This window comes from Agelaius tricolor, unplaced genomic scaffold (assembly GCF_023055355.1).
Source record: "Agelaius tricolor isolate 1412-34295 unplaced genomic scaffold, bAgeTri1.0.p SCAF_78, whole genome shotgun sequence".
NCBI classification, from domain to species: domain Eukaryota; kingdom Metazoa; phylum Chordata; class Aves; order Passeriformes; family Icteridae; genus Agelaius; species Agelaius tricolor.
The window spans coordinates 267791-288385 of NW_027269338.1; the positions used below are offsets into that span (position 1 = coordinate 267791).

Sequence of the window (20595 nt, forward strand, 5' to 3'; positions counted from 1 at the left end):
CAGGTGCTCATTTGTCCCCACACCTGAGTGTGACCCATCCACTCCAGCTCCCCAGAGGGCTGCTGCCCCTCACTGTGTGCCAGCTGCCAGCCCTGCCCACTCCCCCAGCAGGGAACAGCTTCATTCTCCTCCTCAGGAACTGTTCCAATAGACAAATCCCCATATTTCTCTGGAAACAGGTCCACCTCTCAAGGCCACCCAAATCAGGGCTGTTGGGAGTGCAATAAAAGGGAGTTGTCTTGCCTGTAAAAACATCTGGGCTACTCAGGAAAATGAATTTCCTGCTGCATGCAGCAGTGGATTTTGAGATAAACTCCAGCAAAGGTTTACCAGCAGTTTCACCCAGAGGATCCTGTAGCACAGCACTCCTTCACCATGAATGTACACCAACCCTAACTCCTCTGGAGGTGATGCAGCCCTGACTGTCCCTCTGCACCTTCACAGCTTGAATTCCCAAAACAGGAGCAAGTGACCTGGGGAATCCACATCTGGGGGATCCACAGACAGCCCTGACTGTCCCTCTGCACCTTCACAGCTTGAATTCCCAAAACAAGTGACCTGGGGAATCCACACTGATGACACCTGGCAAAAGGCCTCAGTGTAGACCCACCCTCCACCATTCCATAAGAGTCCAGGAGAGCTGCCCTTCCCAAGTCTCTGGCTGCATCCCATCTGCATGGGAGAAATGAGGGGTGATCACCAGCTGCACAAGCTGAACCATTCCAGAACTCAGGCAACATCAGAAGGCTGACCAACTACATGGAATTCTGGCAAACAAAGGTCACTGCAAGCTGGACCTTTCCACAAGCTCTACAACAACAAAACACCAAAAGAACCCTGATGCATTATGCTGCCCCAAACTCTCAGCACTGAAGCCCACCTATCAATCCACTGGGCTCAGGAACCCTGGCAACAAAGCACCAGCCATTTCTTGCTTAAGTCATTCTCCTCTTTGGCAAGGCCCCCTGATCTCATTTAGAGCTGTTTCTAGGCACAGTGTGCAGCCAGAGCCTGTCCCAGGGCCTCAGGCAGAGAGCCCCACAGCATCACTCAAATGGCTTTGGCCATGGATTGCCACCTTGTGCTCAACTGATACCTCTGATCAGATCTACCTTGGCTTCAAGATCCACGTTCTACTTCTGGAAATCACCCCAAAACAGAATTTGGGGAATTGGGGAAAGATGAAAAGAAGCTGAATTTGCATTACAGAGTGAGTATCAAGCCTGCATTAACCTTCCAGTGAAAATACCAAAACATCACAGCACACTACAAGCATCCTGCTGGATGGCACCCAGAACTACCAAAGGGCAACATGGAGCACTGGGCAAGAGAGATCTCCCCAAAAACCCAGCACTGGGCAAGAGAGATCTCCCCAAAAACCCAGCACTGGGCAATAGAGATCTCCCCAAAAACCCAGCACTGGGCAAGAGAGATCTCCCCAAAAACCCAGCACTGGGCAAGAGAGATCTCCCCAAAAACCCAAGGGCTGTGGGCCACAGACTGAGTTCTCAGGAATTCTCCAGAGACTTGGTGGCTCTGAGATGGCCAAAAGCTATTGGGACTAACTTCTCTGCTGTGGTGTTGATGGGTTTTTAGGACGAGGTGAGAGATGAGAATTTGACTCCAAGTTCTCAGAAGGTTGATTTATTATTTTATGATACTATATTAAAAGAAATTATATACTAAAACTATACTAAATAAAGAGAAAGGATACAGACAGAAGAATGAATAATAAAAACTCATGACTCCTCAGAGAGTCTGACACAGCTGGCTGTGATTGGTTATTAAGAAAACACAATCCACATGGAACCAATGAAAGAATCACCTACCACATTCTAAAGCAGCAAAACACAAGGAGAAGCAATCAGATAATTGTTATTTACATTTTTCTCTGAGGCTTCTTAACTTCCCAGAAGAAATCCTGGCAAAGAGGTTTTTCAGAAAATATCACAGTGACACTCTGAAGTTTGGAAGGCCAGCCTTGGATGAAGCTGCTGCACCTCTCTGCTGGCATGGGGTAAGCCAGCTGTGGTACCTGCCTGTGTGAGCACCCAGAACAGGAACAGACAGCAGAGCAGCCCATATCAGGACCCCAACTCCTCTGCTTGCCAGTTCTCAGCCCAGAGTAAGTGTCCAAGGCCAGGCTGGACGAGGCTTGGAGCTCCCTGCACCTTGGAAGGTGTCCCTGCCCAAGGCAATAATGGGCTGGAACATGATGAGCCCTGAGGTCCCTTCCAAGCCAAGCCATCCTGGGGTTGCAGGATAAGGAGCTCTAACCCAGACTGTCCTCTGTGGTGACACTCCACATGGGACCACCTCAGCTGTCCCCTCCTGTCACCTTTCTGTGACAGAGCCCCTGCTGGGCACAAGGGATGTGCTGGCTGGCATCAGACCAGGCCATCTGTGATTCTTATTTGTGCTCCCACAGGGGGAGTGCCAGCAGACAAACTGAGCTCCTGCCAGGAACTGTAAGAGAGCTCTGAGGACAGGTGACAGCAGCTGCACACATCACACCTGCACTGAGGAGTTCAGGTGGCCCCAAAACAACTGCTGCTCAAAAAGGAGTCAGCAGAATCCTGTCAGTGACACCCAAGGAAAGCTGGGGGAATCATCAGTGGGATGCATAAGCAGGCAGGAAACAAGCTGACAGAGCTGCTGGAGGGCAGGAAACTCAGCAAACTCTGATGGCCAGAGCAAAGACTGTAGTAGCAACTGGGCAGTTCTCCACGTGCATCCACCTGAGAGCATCACCTCCACCATGAACCATGTTCCCTGCCAGGAACTCATCCCTATGCCTGACTCCAGCATGAGGAACAACACTTACCTCTTCTCCCTTGCTGGCTTAGCTTTGTCTGCTGCAGGGGAGGCAGGTATCCCATCCAGAACAACCAGGAGGGATATCCAACAGAACAGATGTCAGCAGCAAAACAGACCCTTCAGCTGTGCTCCTCAAGTCCTGGACTCACTGTGCACAGAGCTCCTCCTACACCCCCATCCACAGTTTTCTCTTTCTTTCCAAAAGAATCCATCGCCTGCTCCACCTCTTCAGGAAAAATGGGGTTCTCACTATTTCCAGCAGCATTTTTTGGGAACCCTGCCTATTCTGAATCAATCCTTACACAGGCTGAGTACAGGCTCTGAACATCCTTTGCTGCTCTCCAGGCCTGCACCATCCTCTCCCTCCTCACCCCAATTAAGGAAATCCAGCAAGGTGCAGCCTATTTGTGCCCAGCCTGAGCCCTCCCAAGCCAAGTGATGGTGCCTGCACTGGTCCCTGAGGGAAATCCAGCAAGAAGGACCAGGCAGGAGACTCCTGCAGCCCCCAGACAGACACTCACGTGGGGAGAGTCTTTAGCAGGTTCTCACGCAGCTCCAAAGTCACCAGGTTTGCCAAACTGCAAGAGAAAAGGGAGCAAGAAAGCCAGGTTCACTGGACAGGGCTCAGGGATACAAGGGGCTGCTCATGTCCCTTCCCTTGGCACCACCCCTGGTGTCCTGTGCAATGCATGGATGTGCACACGTGGATGGAGATGTGAACAGCAACACGATGAAAATGGCTCTGGTGGACACGGGTGCTTGCTGCAGCCACAAGGAACAACACTGTGCTCACACTCAGGACAAGGAACACGCTGCCACAACAGGGCTGTCTGCCCAAAAAGGTCAAACCCCTCTCACGAGGAAAGGCAAACCCCATGGGAGAGGCACTGCACCCCACAAGGCCACTGGCCAGCAGCATAAATCTGAATCAAACATCATCAGGCAGCCCACACCTGCTTGGAAAGGGGCAAATGGGCACTCAGAACACAGGGGAAAACTGGATTTGAGAAGACTGGATCAATCCTTGCTGTGCCACAAACCCCAGCAGGAGAAGCAGCTGGGATTAGTAGGAAGCTCTTTTAACAACCCAAAGCTGCACCTGGCTTGTCCCTCCAGGTCCTGCCATGTCCTGGTGCCAGCAGCAAGGTGTCCCCAGCCCAGCCCCTCCCCAGGGGCTGCCAGAACAGGCCATACTCACTTCCCAATGTCAGTGGGGAGGCTCTGCAGGGACACATCGTTCAGGGCCAAGTGGCCCAGGCTCCGGAGCTGGGTGAAGCCCTCGGGCAGCCTGTGAGAACACGAACAGACCCCATTAATGCTGTGTGCAAAGCACAGAATGCCCCAAAACACTTAGATCCACAAAGCCAATCTCATCCCAGTTGGCATCAACGTGTGGAAAGGAGAACAGGAACCATCACCAACCCTGGCTGCTGATCCAGGACAAGCTCTGCTTCCCAGACCACAAAACCCACTTGCACCAGGCATTACCTGTCCAGGATGGCAAACCCAGCCCTGCAGTGCTTGAGCACAAATCCCAGACTAAACCACGCCATGGGAGCATTTACTCTTGAGGAAAGGAGGGCTCCCAAGCATTCCAAGTGCCCAAAACAAAGGACATCCCTGCAGATGACACTGCAGCATTCCCCAGGGCCAAGCACCATCACAACACACCCAAGGTGAGACAGAACAGGGAAAAACCCTGGAAGGAAATTCCTGGAGGAAATTCCTTTGCTTCCACAGGCAGCTCATAGAGCCCCCTCAGCACCCACCCCCCAACTCATCTGAACCCTGAGCAGAAAAAGCTCTGACAAGTAACTCCTGCTGCAGAAGTGCTGGTGACTCCTGTGGTACAGGGACTGTCACCAACAGGGAGGGAAGCCTGTCCCACTCCAGCAGGGCCTGGGACCAGGAGAGGGAGCAGAGTCAAATGTGCCTCAAACCTGGGCAGCACCTGCCCTGAGCACAAAGGGACACCTGGGGCCACAGTGGCACCTGCAGGGACCCCTGCAGCATGACACCAGTGCCTGGAAACGTGGCTCACTGAGGCAGGCAGCCACGCTGAATCCCAAATTTATGTATTAAAAGCTCCAGAGTACTGAAAGACAATTCCTGCTTGGGCACAGCTCTGGGCACTGAGGGAAGAAGGGTACAAACCATGGCTGTCCTCAGTTCTGAGTAACAGAGAGGTGGAAAAGGGGCTAAGAGGGGGCAAAAAGGGCTGAGAGTGGGGCCCAGAAGGGGGTCTGGGGTTAGAAGATGGCATGCAGGCTTTTTCCGCTCTGCATTCTGGTTTGTGACCAGTGCAAAGGGAGTGACAAACTCATTGCAAGAGGACACAAGTCCTCACTGTTGGCACCAGCACAACAGCAGCTCATCACCCGCAGCCCCGGGCCCTGAGGATGGAGCTCAACCAGCTCCTCCACCACCAAGTGTTCCAGTGCCAGGAGAGTGCCAGGAACACTTCCAGGGCCAGGAGAGCAGACACTGCAGCTTTGGAAGAGGCAGGGCAACCCCAGCCTTGGCTTGACAGGGGACGCAATTACAAGATGAAGATCAGAGAAAGCCAGGCACAATGTGCAATTCCACTTCTCCTTCTCAGCTGGACTAACGGGGTGCACGTGCCTTCCTACCTGGAGAGAGGATTCCCACTGAAGTCTGCGATTTCCAGGGATTTGCAGAACTTGATGCTTTCAGGAATTTCTGGAATGTCTGGAAAAAAACAGGTGAAAGAACAAAAGAGGCCTGAGCAAATGGGACAGCAGGTAGTGGTGGCAGCCTGAGACACTTCAGAGCAGAGGAGTGCTGAGGGCAAGGAAGGGCACAGCTTCTCCCCAGCCCGGGGGCACTGTGGGGTTTGGGCACTGCTGCTGCCCAGCTCTGGCCTCACCGTTGCGGGAGATGTCCAGCTCCACCAGCTGCATGAAGTTGGCCACCTCGGGGGGCAGCCTCTGGATCTCATTGTCGCTCAGGCCCAGCTTGCGCAGGTTCAGCAGCCTGAAGAAAGGCTGAGACAAAGGGACACAACGGGGTCAGCAGCAGCTCTGGGGAACACCCAGAGCATCCCCCCGAGACCCTGCCTGCTCCCACCCAGCACCCCATCCCAGCAGGGGCAGTCACTGCGTGGATCAGAATCCCCATGAAGGGCTACGAGGGGTTCTTGTACCTGCGACAAAGGTGAGGAGTGACAAATCTGACATGCTTAGAAGGCTCATTTACTATTTTATGATCTATATTATATTAAAGAATACTATAATAAAGAATACAGAAAGGATACAGACAGAAGGCTAAAAGATACTAACAAAAAACTCATGACTCTCCAGAGCCTCACACAACTTGGCCGCAATTGCCCAATAAGTAAAAACAATTCACATGAAACCAATGAAACAACCACCTGTTGGTAAACAATGTCCAAACACATTCCAAAGCAGCAAAACACAGGAGAAGCAAATCAGATAATTATTGTTTTCCTTTTTCTCTGAGGCTTCTCAGCTTCCCAGGAGAAGAATCCTGGGCAAGGGGATTTTTCAGAAAATATGATGGTGACAAGGGATGAGGGTACACGAAAAAAGGCATGAATGAGTTCAGGTTGATCACTGATTTAGCTTTTGGGACCCCACTGCTCTCCTCCCTCCTGCAGAGAACACAGATCACACATTGCCTGTTTCCTACAATAACAGCTCCCCTCAGGCTCTGAAGCCCAGCACCACAGGGAAGTCACCCGGATCAGCTTGCAGCAGACACTTGAGTTTGTGGGGCAGGTCCAGAAGGGACAACAAAGGAGAAACACAAGGAAAGCAGCAGCCCAGAGAGCTGCCCTGCTGCTGTGCAGCATGCTTGGTCAGGACATCAGGGGCAGGTCCCCACACCATCAGGGACAGGCTTGTGCCAGGTGGAAAAGGCACAGGTGAGCTGTCAGCATGGCCCCAGGTAACACTGAGCTAGACAAGGCACAAAAACTCCTTTCTAGAAACACCACAGCCATAGGAATGGTGGCTGGAAGGGCCCTCACAACATCTGACTTTTCCACACGCCCCTTGGGGCTCCCAGGAGTCCATCAGCTGCAAATGGCAAATTCCAGGATCCACCAATCACTCCTCCAAGGCACCACAGCCCCAGCGAGCTCAGTAAACACAATGTACTGTAATTATCAACTGACCACATACTGCAGCTGATTCTAACCACTGCCAGAGGTCAGCTCCTGGACAGGATGGGAACCAGGGCTGGGGTGTTTGCTGCATTTCCTGGAGTGTTTCGGAGCACTGGGAACAACAAACAACAATGTGGGGCCACTGCAGAAAACGCTCTCAAGTGACCGAGGACGAACTCAGGTCTGTGCAGGGACATGCACAGGCCATGTCCAAATTACATCACCCCGTGCTTGTCCTCAGCAGAGGCAGGGAGGGGTCACAGCAGCGCAGGAGAGGCAGCCCTGGGGTCATCCTGAGGTCCCAAAGCACAGCCAGAGTCAGGGCTCCTCCTGCAGCCCACACTGACAGGCACCAAACCAGAGCAGGCTCTGAACCTCCCTCCTCAGGTGCCTCTCCAGGTGCCCACCTGCACAGGAGCTGCTGGGCAGAGCTCCCCAGGAACTCCTGGTGCCTCTCCAGGTGCCTTTCCAGGTGCCCACCTGCACAGGAGCTGCTGGGCAGAGCTCCCCAGGAACACCTGCAGGTACCTTCAGGTGTGGGGCACCCTCAGGACCCCCAACACTGTGGAAAATGAGAGCACAGAGCAGACAAGGGAGGAGCAAACAGACCCTGAGAAGATGCACAGGGCACAGGCGAGCTGCTCCCCTCCTGCAGCGACAGCCAGGAGCTCTGCAGGTGTACCTGGAGCAGTTTCTGCACACACCCAAGGCTCTGCAGCTCCCAGCCCCACAGGACACACTGCTGGGCACAGGTGTGTGTGTCTGAGGGGCACAAACCCCAGCACAGCCCCTGCTGCTGCCCTGCTTCCACTCTGCACAGGGGGAGTGACCAGGGACCAACAGCACTGATGGGAACTTCACACCTCTCATGTCCTAAAGAATTATAATAATTGTGTAATGAGTAAATAAATTTAAAAAATAACCCCTCTCACCAGCTCATCAGTGGCTCTGTTTAACTCTGTTTATCTAATGCAGACCAGCTCAGTGAAAAGGAAGTGGGTGAAAGTCTAAATGACAACAAAGGTCCAGGGGAGCAGGAGTTTACAGACTTGATTTGCTATTGTTTCCTAGAGCCTTCTCCTAATTTTAGAATGCAAGGAAATTCCAGACAAGACATGGTGCTGGCCTGCCAGAGTCTGCACACTGGAAAATAACCACAGGGGCTGAGCACCCACAGCCCAGGCTGCAGCACTGCTGCCCAGGGCACAGGTGGCCTCGGAACACATCTCCACACTTTTAAATGATATTAGGTTTATTAAATGAATAAACCCAGGCTATGCATGGTGCAGCAGCTCCAAATTCCTTCCTTTTTCTGAGAAAAAAGGTTTCTAAACCCCCTGGCACTGCCAGAGCTGGGCACAGCCCATGTGCAGAGCTGCAGGAGCTGCATCCCACTTGGCAGAATCACTTACACTGGACCTGAATAAAACATTTAGATGTGACAAAAAGTAAAACCAGCCAACAGCCATCAGGGGTAGCCAGAAAAACAAACGTGAGAATCACAGTGTTTTCGTGCCTGAACGCAGGATTTACATTTGCCAAAGAGAGATGGCAAGAGGATGTGACCAAGGGCTGCAAACGCTGCCTCTGACATGAATTTCCACGTCATTTCCAGCTCAGTGTTCTGGGAGCTGAAGACTCCAGCTCAGCCCAACAACTCAAAGCAAAGGTTGCACAGGAGATTCACTTGTGACACTTGAAAGTGAGAACAAACTGATTAAAAAATTCTTACTAGAACTAAGAGTGATTACACGTCTCTGCAGACTGGCAATTATCCCTTTTGCTAACCAAAGCTTACCCCAATTCCCAGAGCTGACAAAGCAAACCCCTGGATTTGGCACCACATTTAATATCTCAAATAAAGAGAAACTCCCCCAGCTTCAACGTTTTCTGATTTATAAAACAAAACACCACCAAATCTGCCCAACCCATATCCCTCAATGTCCAAACTGGACTCAGAGTACATTAAAAATAAAAGTTTGAAGAAGAAAAAAAAGGTAAGCCCAATCTCTCCCTGTTTCCTGGCAGCCCAAAGCCCACAAGGACCAGCACAGGAATATTCCAGCAGTTCAGAGTGTGATGGAAGTTATCACTAACAAAAAAAAAAAAAAAAAAAAAAAAAAAAAAAAAAAAAAAAAAAAAAAAAGCAAAAAAGCTAAAGATTAGGGGTTACCAACATAATAGCAGCTGGGTGTAACTGGGGGAAAAAGCCTTTGCAAAGCAGGGTGCATTACAAAGATATTCTCTGTTGAAGCATGGGAGTATTCACAGGGTAGATAAGGCAGAAAACAGCTACAAAACTGTCCTACAATTCAAATTCAGGGACATGAGCTCTTACAATACCCAGAGCAGCCACAGTGCAGCCAACTGGAAATATATGAAATAGTCACTAATTAGGGACAGGTATAAAGAGTTTGTAAAAAAACATATGCCAACAGATAAGAAATGCTCCACAAAATGACAACATTGCAAAAAAAGGCAGAAAACTGAAATTCAGGCTTCAGCAGGTTTTCAGTTGTAACATCCTCCCTCAGCAGCCCCTTGAGAGCCAAATGTATGCAAACACATCCAAGTGTTTTTGCTAAGTTCTGAAACTAAATTCAGGTACTTCAGTCTTTTAAAAAGTCAAAAAAGGCAAGCCAGACCCATGGATTTTTCAGTCAAAACAGACTGAGCTATAACCTGATATAACATCCTTCCAATCCTTTGCATATCACCCATGATATACATGGAATAATTCATGTTGGAAGGTACCTGGGAGATCTCCAGCCCAGCCTCCTGCTCAGGACAGGATCAGGATGAGGCAGGGCAGGCTGCTCAAACCATGGGGGATGGCCCAAAACGCCTCTGGGCCCCTGGCTCCACCAAATAAAGATCCCTCCAGGGCAGCCTCTTGGCTCCAGTGGGTCACAGCCTCTGTGAAACCAATCAAACCCCTCAAAGACCCCTCGCTGCTGCTGCCAGTCACATACTGAGGGGGATCAACAGCACCCATGAGATGGAACCAGCAGAATCTGGGGCTTCCTCATGAGCCAAACCCTGCCCAGTGACACCCCACAATCCCTACACACCCACAGCTCCCCTCTACAGACCCGTCTCTTCCTTTCTGCATCCTGTCCTTGTCACAGGGTGGGTTTTTTCCCCCTAAACTGGAGAATGGAGACACCTGGAACTGGGTTTTCAGTGCTGAACTCTGTTTTGACTGGAAGTTATGTGATGGCAGTTTTGGGGTGCCAAACCATAGAAAGGTTTGGGTAGAAAGGGACCTTCAACACCACCCAGTCCCACTTGTTGCCATGGGCAGAGACACCTTCCACTAGCCCAGGTTGCTCCAAACCCCATCCAGCCTGGCCTTGGACGTTTCCAGGGATGGGGCAGCCAGAGCTGCTCTGGGGACCCTGTGCCAGGGCCTCCCCACCCTCCCAGGGAACCATTCCTGCCCAATATCCCATCCATCCCTGCCCTCTGGCAGTGGGAAGCTGTTTTCCCTTGTGCTGTCCCTCCAAGTCCTTGTGCAAAGTCCCTGTCCAGCTTTCCTGCAGCCCCTGCAGGTACTGAAAGCCTGCACTAAGGTCTCCCAGAGCCCTCTCTTCTCCCAGCTGAACAATCCCAGGTCTCTCAGCCTTTCATCACTGGAGGGGTGTCCAGCCCTCTAATCATCTCTGTGGCCTCCTCTGGGCCCGTTCCAACTGGCTGATCTATGCAGGAGAGAGAAAGGATGAAAGCCCCACGCAATTATTAGCGAGCCTCTTGATCCAGAGCACTGCATTTGGCATCAGTTTATGGAAGAGGAATACCCAGTGCTGACAGCAGGATCACAGGGTGACAGCCAAAGCTGTGCCCAAAATGAGCCCTTCCAGGTCAGCCTGCAGCAGGCAAGCACTGTGTCCAGTTCTGGGCCCTCAGTTTGGGAAGGATGTTGAGATGCTTGAGAGTGGCCAGAGGAGGGCAATGAGGCTGGTGAGGGGCTGGGAACACAAACCCCGTGAGGAATGCTTGAAGGAGCTGGGGGTGCTCAGCCTAGAGAAGAGGAGGAACACAAACCCTGTGAGGAACACTTGAAGGAGCTGGGGTGCTCAGCCTGGAGAAGAGGAGGAACACAGACCCTGTGAGGAACATTTGAAGGAGCTGGGGGTGCTCAGCCTGGAGAAGAAGAAGAACACAAGCCATGTTTGAAGGAGCTGGGGCTGTTCAGCCTGGAGAAGAGGAGGAACACAAACCCTGTGAGGAACGCTTGAAGGAGCTGGGGCTGTTCAGCCTGGAGAAGAGGAGAACACAAACCCTGTGAGGAATGTTTGAAGGAGCTGGGGGTGTTCAGCCTGGAGGAGAACACAAACCCTGTGAGGAACATTTGAAGGAGCTGGGGCTGTTTAGCCTGGAGAAGAGGAGGAACACAAGCCCTATGAGGAACATTTGAAGGAGCTGGGGCTGTTCAGCCTGGAGAAGGGGAGGCTCAGAGATGACCTTTTGCTCTCTACACCTTCCTCAGGGAAGGCTGTAGCCAGGTGGGGTCGGTCTCTTCCACCCAGCAGCACTGACAGAACCAGAGGACAACAGTGTCCAGCTATGTCAGGGAAGGTATAGGTTGAATATTAGGAAGAAATTTTTCACTGAAAGAATAATAAAGCACTGGAATGCTCTTCCCAGGCAGGTGGTAGAATCACCATCTCTGGGTGTGTTTAAAAAAGACTGGACATGGCACTGGGTGCTATAGTCTGGTTGAGGTGTTAGGGTATAGGTTGGACCCAATGATCTTAGAGGTCTCTTCCAACCTCATTATTCTGTGATTCTGTGAGGCAGAGCCAGCCCAGCCACGCTCACCCTCAGAGGGGAGGCCAGTCCTGCCCCAGGAACATTCCCACACCCCACACGGGGCTGGACTGGGGTTACCCACAGAAACAGGAACAGGCTCAGCCGGTTTGGGAAACCAGACACACTGGTAGCAGCACACACAGCCTCCCCTGGCAGACTCACTCTGGCTCCTGCTGAGCAGGGGAACACCTGGGCAGCCCCAGGCACCCGCGGCTGACCCTGCACATGATTCTCCAGGCTGCCCAACACCCATGGCAGAGCTTTCCAGCCAGCCAGGGGCACAGGCACCCAAGTCCCTGCCCCTGGGGAGTCACGAGGCGTGCCTGTACCTCGGGCAGGGCACAGCTCCAGGTCCACAGGGAAGCAGAGTGCTCCCAGGAGGAAGGAGATGCCACCAGAGCCAGGAACACCCTCTGCCCTCATAACCCTGCATGGCACGATGGGCCAGCAGCAGGATGGGTGGCACTGGAAGAGGCACTGGCCAACATCAGGATAAGGAGACGAGCCACTCCTGAGCAGGGACAACAGGACCCCTGTCATTACAGTGCAAAGGCTCCATATTGCCAGAGTTTCATACCTCCTTGATGTTTCTTGTAGGCAGCTCCTCTAGCACCGACTCCTCCTTGTCCTTGCAGCAGCCAACTAACTCCAGCTCCCACCAATCCACACTTTTATACCACTCTACTTATTTGCTACAGGTGTGGCCTGTTAACATCAGGCCTGCTCCTAATCTTTAGTAATTTGGGGATAGGATTACATTCTACACCACCTTCATTTACCCATACTGTATCCCCCTACACCCCTTCCTCACTCCCTGCATGGGGAAACAACTGTCCTGCTCCAAACCTGCAGCAGGCACCTCCTGCCCTGCCCCAGAGACTGAACCTGTCCTCGCAGCCTGGAGCAGCACCAGGCAGGCGTCCCAGGCCCTGCAGACTCCAGAACAGAGCTGCAGGGCATGTCCAGACAGCAGGGGATGCTCTGGAGAGCCAACAGCCCCAGAACAGCAAAAGGTTCTGGAGGAGGGACAGGCTGTCAGGGACAGCAGCTCATTCCAAAAGGCAACCTGCAGCACAGATCAATGCAGAGCCACGCAGGGGGAGAGGCTGGGAGGGACCTGTTGTCCCAGGCAGTCCAAGCTCTGCTCAGAGAGAGGTCAGCTGCAGCACCTGGGGCAGGGGGTGCACACACAGCGATGTCTTGTGACATGCACACACAGCAGAGTCACACGTGACATGCACACACATCAGAGGCACATGAGACACGCACACACAGCAGTCACACACATGTACTCACACAGCAGAGTCACACGTGACACGCACACACAGCAGTCACACACATGTACTCACACAGCAGAGGCACATGTGACACGCACACACAGCAGTCACACACGTACTCACACAGCAGAGGCACATGTGACACGCACACACAGCAGTCACACGCATGTACTCACACATCGGAGTCACACGTGACACGCACACACAGCAGTCACACACATGTACTCACACAGCAGTCACATGTGACACACACACAGAGCAGTCACACACATGTACTCACACAGCAGAGGCACATGTGACACGCACACACAGCAGTCACACACATGTACACACACAGCAGAGGTACATGAGACATACACAGCAGTCACACACACGTACTCACACAGCAGAGGCACATGTGACACGCACACACAGCGGTCACACACACGTACTCACACAGCAGAGGCACATGTGACACGCACACACAGCGGTCACACACACGTACTCACACAGCAGAGGCACATGTGACACGCACACACAGCAGTCACACACACGTACTCACACAGCAGAGGCACATGTGACACGCACACAGCAGTCACACACATGTACTCAAACAGCAGAGGTACATGAGACAGGCACACACAGCAGTCACACACATGTACTCACACAGCAGAGGTACATGAGACACGCACACACAGCAGTCACACACATGTACTCACACAGCAGAGGTACATGAGACATGCACACACAGCAGTCACACACATGTACTCACACAGCAGAGGTACATGAGACATGCACACACAGCAGTCACACACAGGTACACACACATCAGAGGCACATGAGACATGCACACATACAGCAGAATCTCAAAGGCCTTCTAAGCCCATTCTCTGTCCTTAAGGAACCGTCTGCAGCAGGTTCCATGCCCTCTCTGCCATGACCAAGCCTTCAAGTTGTGTTTCTCCAGCTGATGTGACGTGTCTGTGAAGCTCCCAGCAAGAGTGCTGAGGCTGCAGCAGAGCCCCAGGACATGAACAAAGGGCTGCTGGAGCTGTTAGGTGATCTAAGAGAACCACAGTGTCCAGTGATGCCAGGAATTCAGACACCACCCCCACGTCTCCCTCCTGCTGCAGCTGATGCTTGGCAGAGCCTTGGTCCGCCCCCCACTCATTCATTCAGGCAGACCAAGAGGTGGAAAATGAAAAAAGGAGAAAGGACAATAGATAAAAGGCTCAGGACAAACCCTCTGAGCCACCACTCAGCTATGCCGTTTCCCAGAAACAGCCAAGTCCCAAGGGCAGGCCTGGAAAGCCAGCCATGAGGATTGGGGACAGAGAGGCAGCCTGGCTCTGGGGTGACAGTGCTGGGCCACCACAGCCACCCCCACGCTGGCCCAGGCCGCTGCTGCAGCTGCTCAGGCAGGAGGGGGAACGGGCTGCAGGCCTGGAACACCCTGAGGGAGCTTGGCAGGGTCAGGGACAGAGGCACTGAGCTCCTCTGGCAGCCTGCTGGTGCCTGCAGCAAGCACCGAGCCCCGTGCCCATCCCTGTGCCCACAACGGCAACTCCAGCCCTGGGTGCTCCTGTCCCACCTGCAGGAGATGCAGCTGCACTGCCAAGGAAACACAGAACGTGTCTGGCTGCTGAGCCTGGCACCTGGAAAACACCAAACGTGTCTGCATGCGAGCTGATCCCCCCCCCCAGGTCAGCACCGCCACTCTTGTCCAAACCTTTGTTTTCCTGAGGCTACAAAAAAAGGGTTTCTGGCCTAACCAGGGCTAAGCTCCAGCTCTCCCTTCACCTGGTGCCTACTCTGATCATGCCATGGGAGCCAGGACATGGGGGAGTTTTTGTTCCCCAGCATCACCTCATGTCCTCACCTGTACCAGAGCCATCCCCATCGGTGAAGACACAGAGGAGGACAGACAGACAGACAGCTGGGCTACTCCACCAGTTTCTGTGGAGAAGGAGCCATGCTGTCCTCAGCACAGACAGCTCTTGGAGCTGCCTTGGCCCCAGGACCCTCCTGCCAGCAGCAGAGAGGAAAGGGGAGGCTGCTCAGTGTCCCCACAGGCTCTGGGGACATCCCTCCCCCAGCCAAGCAGCTTTAGGCAGGTTCCAGTGCAGAACCTCTGCAGGTAACAAACAGCAGCACTGCTGGAGCAGAGCAGGACACGTGTCAGGGGAAGAGGAGGCAAGCACCAGCTTAACCACAGAGCCACAGCAATGTCACACTCAGGCCAAGGGCTCCGGAACCAGGTGTGACAATTTGCACAGCTGGAATCAGGAACAGACTCTACACCACAAGCACAATCTTGGCTCTGGAATGGGACAGAGAATCTGCTCCTGCAGCCAAACCACCATGGTGCTCCCAGCTCTGCTACCCAAACAGCAGGGCTCAGACACCTCCTCTCTTGTAGGTGTCCTCTCCTCACATAGGGCACCATTTATCAGAGCTGGTGTTTGGCACCAATTAACAGCAGACTCAAACTGACTGGCACCATCAGTTTATTATCTGACAGTGAAAAAAGCTCTCATACCTTCTCTGTAAACTTCCTGGGCAGCTCCACACAACATTGCCTCCTTCTCGCCTTCCCTCTTCTTTCTGCAGGACCAGCCACCTCCTTCCTGTCCCTTGCGCAGCCACCCGACCCTGTCTGTCCCTCACAGCACATCCTGACCCTTCCTGCTCACAGCACAGCCAGCAAGCTCTGACTCTGAAGCACTCTCAGACAGCTAACCCCCTCTTTTCTAACACCCATCCTTATTGGACACAGCTGTGACCTATTAAGGGCAAGGCTGTTCCCAGTCTTTGGTAATTAGTACAGCTGCAATTCATTAGGGGTGAGATTGCCTTCAGCACCGTCTCTATTCTTTTACAACCTGTTCTCCCACACTCCTCTTCCCCAAAAACAACCTGTGACAAGCCAGGCTGCCCCAGACACCAGCCCTGGGCCAGCAGTGCTGGTAACACGTGATTTTCTTCAGGGACCGAGCACCCCAGCAGCGCCTGTTGTGTGACCGCTCCTCCAACAGGAGCTAAGGGGCTCCAAGGCAGAGGTTTTGCCAACCCTTCAGCCCTGGAAGTGCCCATGCTCAGGTGCTCCTCAGTCTCCTCACCCCTCGTTTCTCCTCAGAGGTTTTCAAGTCCACCTGTCCAGCCCTGCTGGAGCAATCCCTGCCTCCAGCAGGACAGCACATGTTTAATTAAAGGCAGCATCAGACTGTGCAGCAGGAAAATAATTACAATGCTCCTTGTGATTCACCAGCAGGAAGGCCCGCTTCCCATGCCACCATGGGCTGGGCTCCTGGATGAGCTCTGAGCTTGTCTCCAGGCTGGATGAATGCATGGGACCCTGCACTGCAGGCAGGAGGTGTCTGTCCATCCATCTGTCAGCATTGCAACACAGCAGCTCCTCAAATGCTGGCAGCAAAACCAGCTCATGCATCTGAGCCTTGTGTTTCCTTTCCATTTTCCTGGTTAAACATGGGCTCAGCATGTTCCTCCTGTCCCTGGAGGAAGCAGAGCTGCTGCATGCTCCACAGCTGGGCACTGGGACACCCAGCCTGCCTCAGACACCTACAGGTGAAGTGTGAAGAGACCTGGGGCCCTCCTTCCACAGGTGTGCTGAGAGATCTCACACCTGTGCCAGTGCCTTGTCTCTGGGGGAATCCAGCCTGGGACAGAGTCAGGAGGAGCTGGAAGCAGCGGCTGCAAAGCAAAACAGCCAGGAGCTGATCAGCTCTAGGGTGAAACCCAGCACTTCCCAGTGCTCCGAGGCAGCATGGCACAGGTGAGGCCACAGAACCTGCCACACCTGTGTGCCATGGCTGGGCAGCCCAGGCCCGGCTCCAGAGGCTGCACAGCTCCCCCAGCAGAGCAGGACTCACCTCCAGCACAGCCCAGTGCCTCCAGGTAACAGCAGTGCAGCAAACCCAAGAGACACCTCTCCCTACAGACAGAAACCAGGAAGGCAATGGTGCTTCCCAGAATAGCTCAATCCAAGAAGAATCACTGAAATCTGATGAGGATAACTGAGTTAACCCGAGCTGAGGTCAAACAAGCTATCACACTGCTGAGAGATGGGAACATCAGTGTGGAGCTCCAGCAGAGCAGCCCCAGAGGCACCCTGGTGCCACAGGGAGGGCACCACAGCCACCCTGCAGGTGTCCTTTACCTGGGGACTTGGTCTGAGCCACCTCAGGCACTGGACACAGACCAGCTGCCCCCCAACACCACACCTTCCCAGCTGTCCCACCCCACCAGGGCTTCCTTCTCCCCTCCTCACAGCATTTACAGCCACATCCTGAACCACCTCCAGGCCAGTGAAACACTCTGGCTGCAGGCACACGGTCACCAGCACCTGAGAGGTGGCAATTCACCACCAGTGCTTCCTTCTCCCCTCCTCACAGCATTTACAGCCAGACCCTGAACCAGTTCCAGGCTAGTGAACTGTGGCCTGGAAACAAAACGATCCTCAAAATGGGATCTTGTGAAATAGAAAAGAGACTCTGGAAAGGAGATATGATCAAATGAAATGCAATTGAAAAAAAAAAACCAACCATAAAAACCCCAGAAAATCCAGAGATTTAGTGACTACAAGAAAGTGGTCTGGGAGGAAATCAGGCGCAGTGCAAAGGACCAAAAGAGGCCAAAACTAACTTCACAGATGTTGCAAAAGCAGGGGAAAAAATCAAGGAGGAAGACACAACTTGGAGGGGAAGATATGAGGGACATGGCTAGTGACTGTGGCTGCAGGCACACGGTCACCAGCACCTGAAAGGTGGCAATTCAGTCCCAAAGAGACACTGCTGGCATGCCAGCCACGCTCAGCTCTGCAGCCAGAGCCATGGCAGAGGGCATGGAGAAGAGGACAGAGAGGACGCTCCTTGTGTGCCCGCAGCAGGAGAGGCACAGAGGGGCTGGTGAGGCAGGGCAGGGGCACTGGGGCAGCCACAGGAGCGGCCCCACACGCTCCTGCCCACGCTGGAGGCAGGGAGCAGCAGGGCAGCCCCAGCAGGCGGCTCCCTGCCAGCCCCACACGGCCCTCCCCTGCAGCCCGGCGGATTTCCGACTATTTAACCCCGAATCGGGCCCTGAGGAATGCACTGCCAAAATCTAAAAGCACTCAGGGGCTGGGAATACATTCCAGCGAAGACAAAGCGACTGTCTGGGAGCCAAGGCTTGGCAGCTGCAGCAGGGCTGAGGAATGCTGTCCCCTTCAGAGGGGCCGGGGCAGCAGCTGCTGGGCACACAGCACACGGCCAGGAGCAGGGAGCAGCCCCTGCTCCAGGTGAAACAACAAACCAACCCCAGAAGGGCAGTGCTGAGCCAGGATTCAACCCAGACACCACAACCAGCATCCCCCTGCTGCCGAGGCTGGGGAGTGATCGGTGCTCCCACGCTGATCCTGCACACGAGGCAGCGGCAGCAGCAGCAGCAGCAGCAGCAGCAGCAGCAGCAGCAACAACAGCAGCAGCAGCCGCCTCTGGCTGGGTGAAGAGGGGCCCTCAGCACAACCCCAGCACTCACAGCCCCCACCTGGGTCTGTGCAGTGGGATGGGGCAAGAAAGGAAGGACCAGAACTGCCTGTGGCAGGCACGGGGCATTCAGGGGCACTTTCCACTGAAATATATGGAATAATATACTGTAAATATATGAATATATTTCATATATTCCAGTATATAAATATGTATGTGTATATATATATATATATATATATTCATATATATACAGTATATTATTCATATATATACAGTATATTATTCCATATATTTCAATGGAATATGTGCAGGCCATATTCCATACAACCCCAGCACTCACAGCCTCCACCTTGGTCTGTGAATGAATATATTTAATATATTCCACTATATAAATATACTGGAATATACAAAATAATCATGGCACTGAGGGCTGTGGTTTAGTTGACAAAACAGTGTTCAAAGGTAGGACTCGATCTTGAAGGTCTTTTCCAGCCTCAATGATTCTGTGACTAATTTTTTCCATAACAGAACCACTACACATTGTACCTACTTTAAGGACCTCAGTCACTTTAAAAAATTTGCTTTTGCTTTTGGAAAAAAAAAAAATCCAAATCACATTTTAATCTGGTGGTATTCCTGTATCAAGCATTAAAATAGTGTAGCCTCAAGTACCTTCTGTCAGAGTAGTAGGCCAATCTCCTATAATTCTCCTAGAGAATTATAAAAAAGTATTTCTACATGTTCAGTGATGTTATATGCAGTGCTGTCTCCTCCAGCTGCTGCAGAGCAGGTGCCTCCTGCCTGGTTAAATTACATACATGGAAGAAATTCTTAACTGTGCATGTAGAGAAGCACTGGAGTGAAATCATTACTCTGGAGAGAGCTGTGGAGATCAGTTCAGGGAGAGCATCCTGGGTGCAGGTGAAGCAGCCAAACCCAGCACACCCCAGCTTCCACCCAAGCACCTCTGCCCCTTTCTGATTTGAACATTGAAGTTTTCCCAGCCAGGCCCCTCCCTGGCACACCTGCACCTCAGGAATCACCTCCTCCTTGGTTTTTCATTCAGGATGTGATGTTCCTAAAATTTTGATGAATACCTCTGATCACCAAGCTGTTGAGTCAGTGAGATATGTGGTACTTTCTGACAATTTTTTCATGGTAAAGACAGCAGGCATTAGTTTTGTTTCTCATTGAAAAGCAGCATAATTCAGAGTCTTAATTTTTCAGGAAACAGATGCCTTGTCCCCACTGAGTCCTGGTGTTAAGGAGGAGTGCTTCTCTCATGAGCTCCATTATCATCCAAATGCCTCTTTTTGGGTCTCACTAATTTCTGATATACCCTAATGGTTTCATGTTTTGAAGAACTCCAGTGGATATGCACAAAATTAATAAACTTCCTTCGTGTTACCAAAATTCATATGATTTTGACATGTTCTAGAAGCTGTTGGGGTATTTCCTTTGTATTCCACTTCAATGTACAGAAACTTTCACAGGAAACATTGTAAGGGATGCCCATTGTCTTCAGCTTCAGCTAGAGAGCTGAGAACACATAGGAAGAACCACAAGCTGGTATTTTGCATTCCAATTTCTCCATCTCTATCGATAAGAAACTAATTATCCATAAACCATATTTCACAGTCCCTCTAGTTCCTGATGGAACACTGGGAACCAGCCCCACAATTCAGCCAAGGGACACCATGTACTTCTACACCACCCTCTCAGCAAAGAAGGGTCAACTTCAAAACTACAAAAAAGTAATTGACTGATCTGTAATGCCACAGCTATTAGCAGAGGGGAAAAATGCCAGAAGTTGTATTATACAATAACCTGTTGCAATTGTTTTCAATCAGATTGTGTTTTCCAGAGGCAGAAATCCTAAGTGGGTTTATCCAACAGATACATTTCCAGCACAGTGAGGCACCTTAAAACCACCAAAAAAACCCAACAAACCAGGTCTAACCCTGAAACTAGGAATGTTTCAGGGACATGGCAATGAGACCAAGCCCAGTAACTGGTGCAAAGTGGGGGACTCAAAGGCAGCCTGTACCCTTGGGGTGCAGGAAAGCACATCTGGGGGACT

General features: G+C 52.2%; 1 protein-coding gene across 19 annotated transcripts in view; it reads right to left on the bottom strand.

Moving 5' to 3' along the window:
- The window catches only part of SCRIB (scribble planar cell polarity protein), a 137402-nt gene that overhangs the window by 107791 nt on the left and 9016 nt on the right, over nucleotides 1–20595 (bottom strand). For all 19 annotated transcript variants that reach the window (XM_071418128.1, XM_071418140.1, XM_071418139.1 and 16 more), the window contains exons 2-5: nucleotides 5705–5822; nucleotides 5448–5526; nucleotides 4016–4105; nucleotides 3339–3395 (exon numbers count right to left, since the gene is read on the bottom strand). In XM_071418128.1, coding sequence (XP_071274229.1) covers nucleotides 3339–3395; nucleotides 4016–4105; nucleotides 5448–5526; nucleotides 5705–5822 — 344 coding nt within the window. The remainder of the gene's footprint in view (nucleotides 1–3338; nucleotides 3396–4015; nucleotides 4106–5447; nucleotides 5527–5704; nucleotides 5823–20595) is intronic.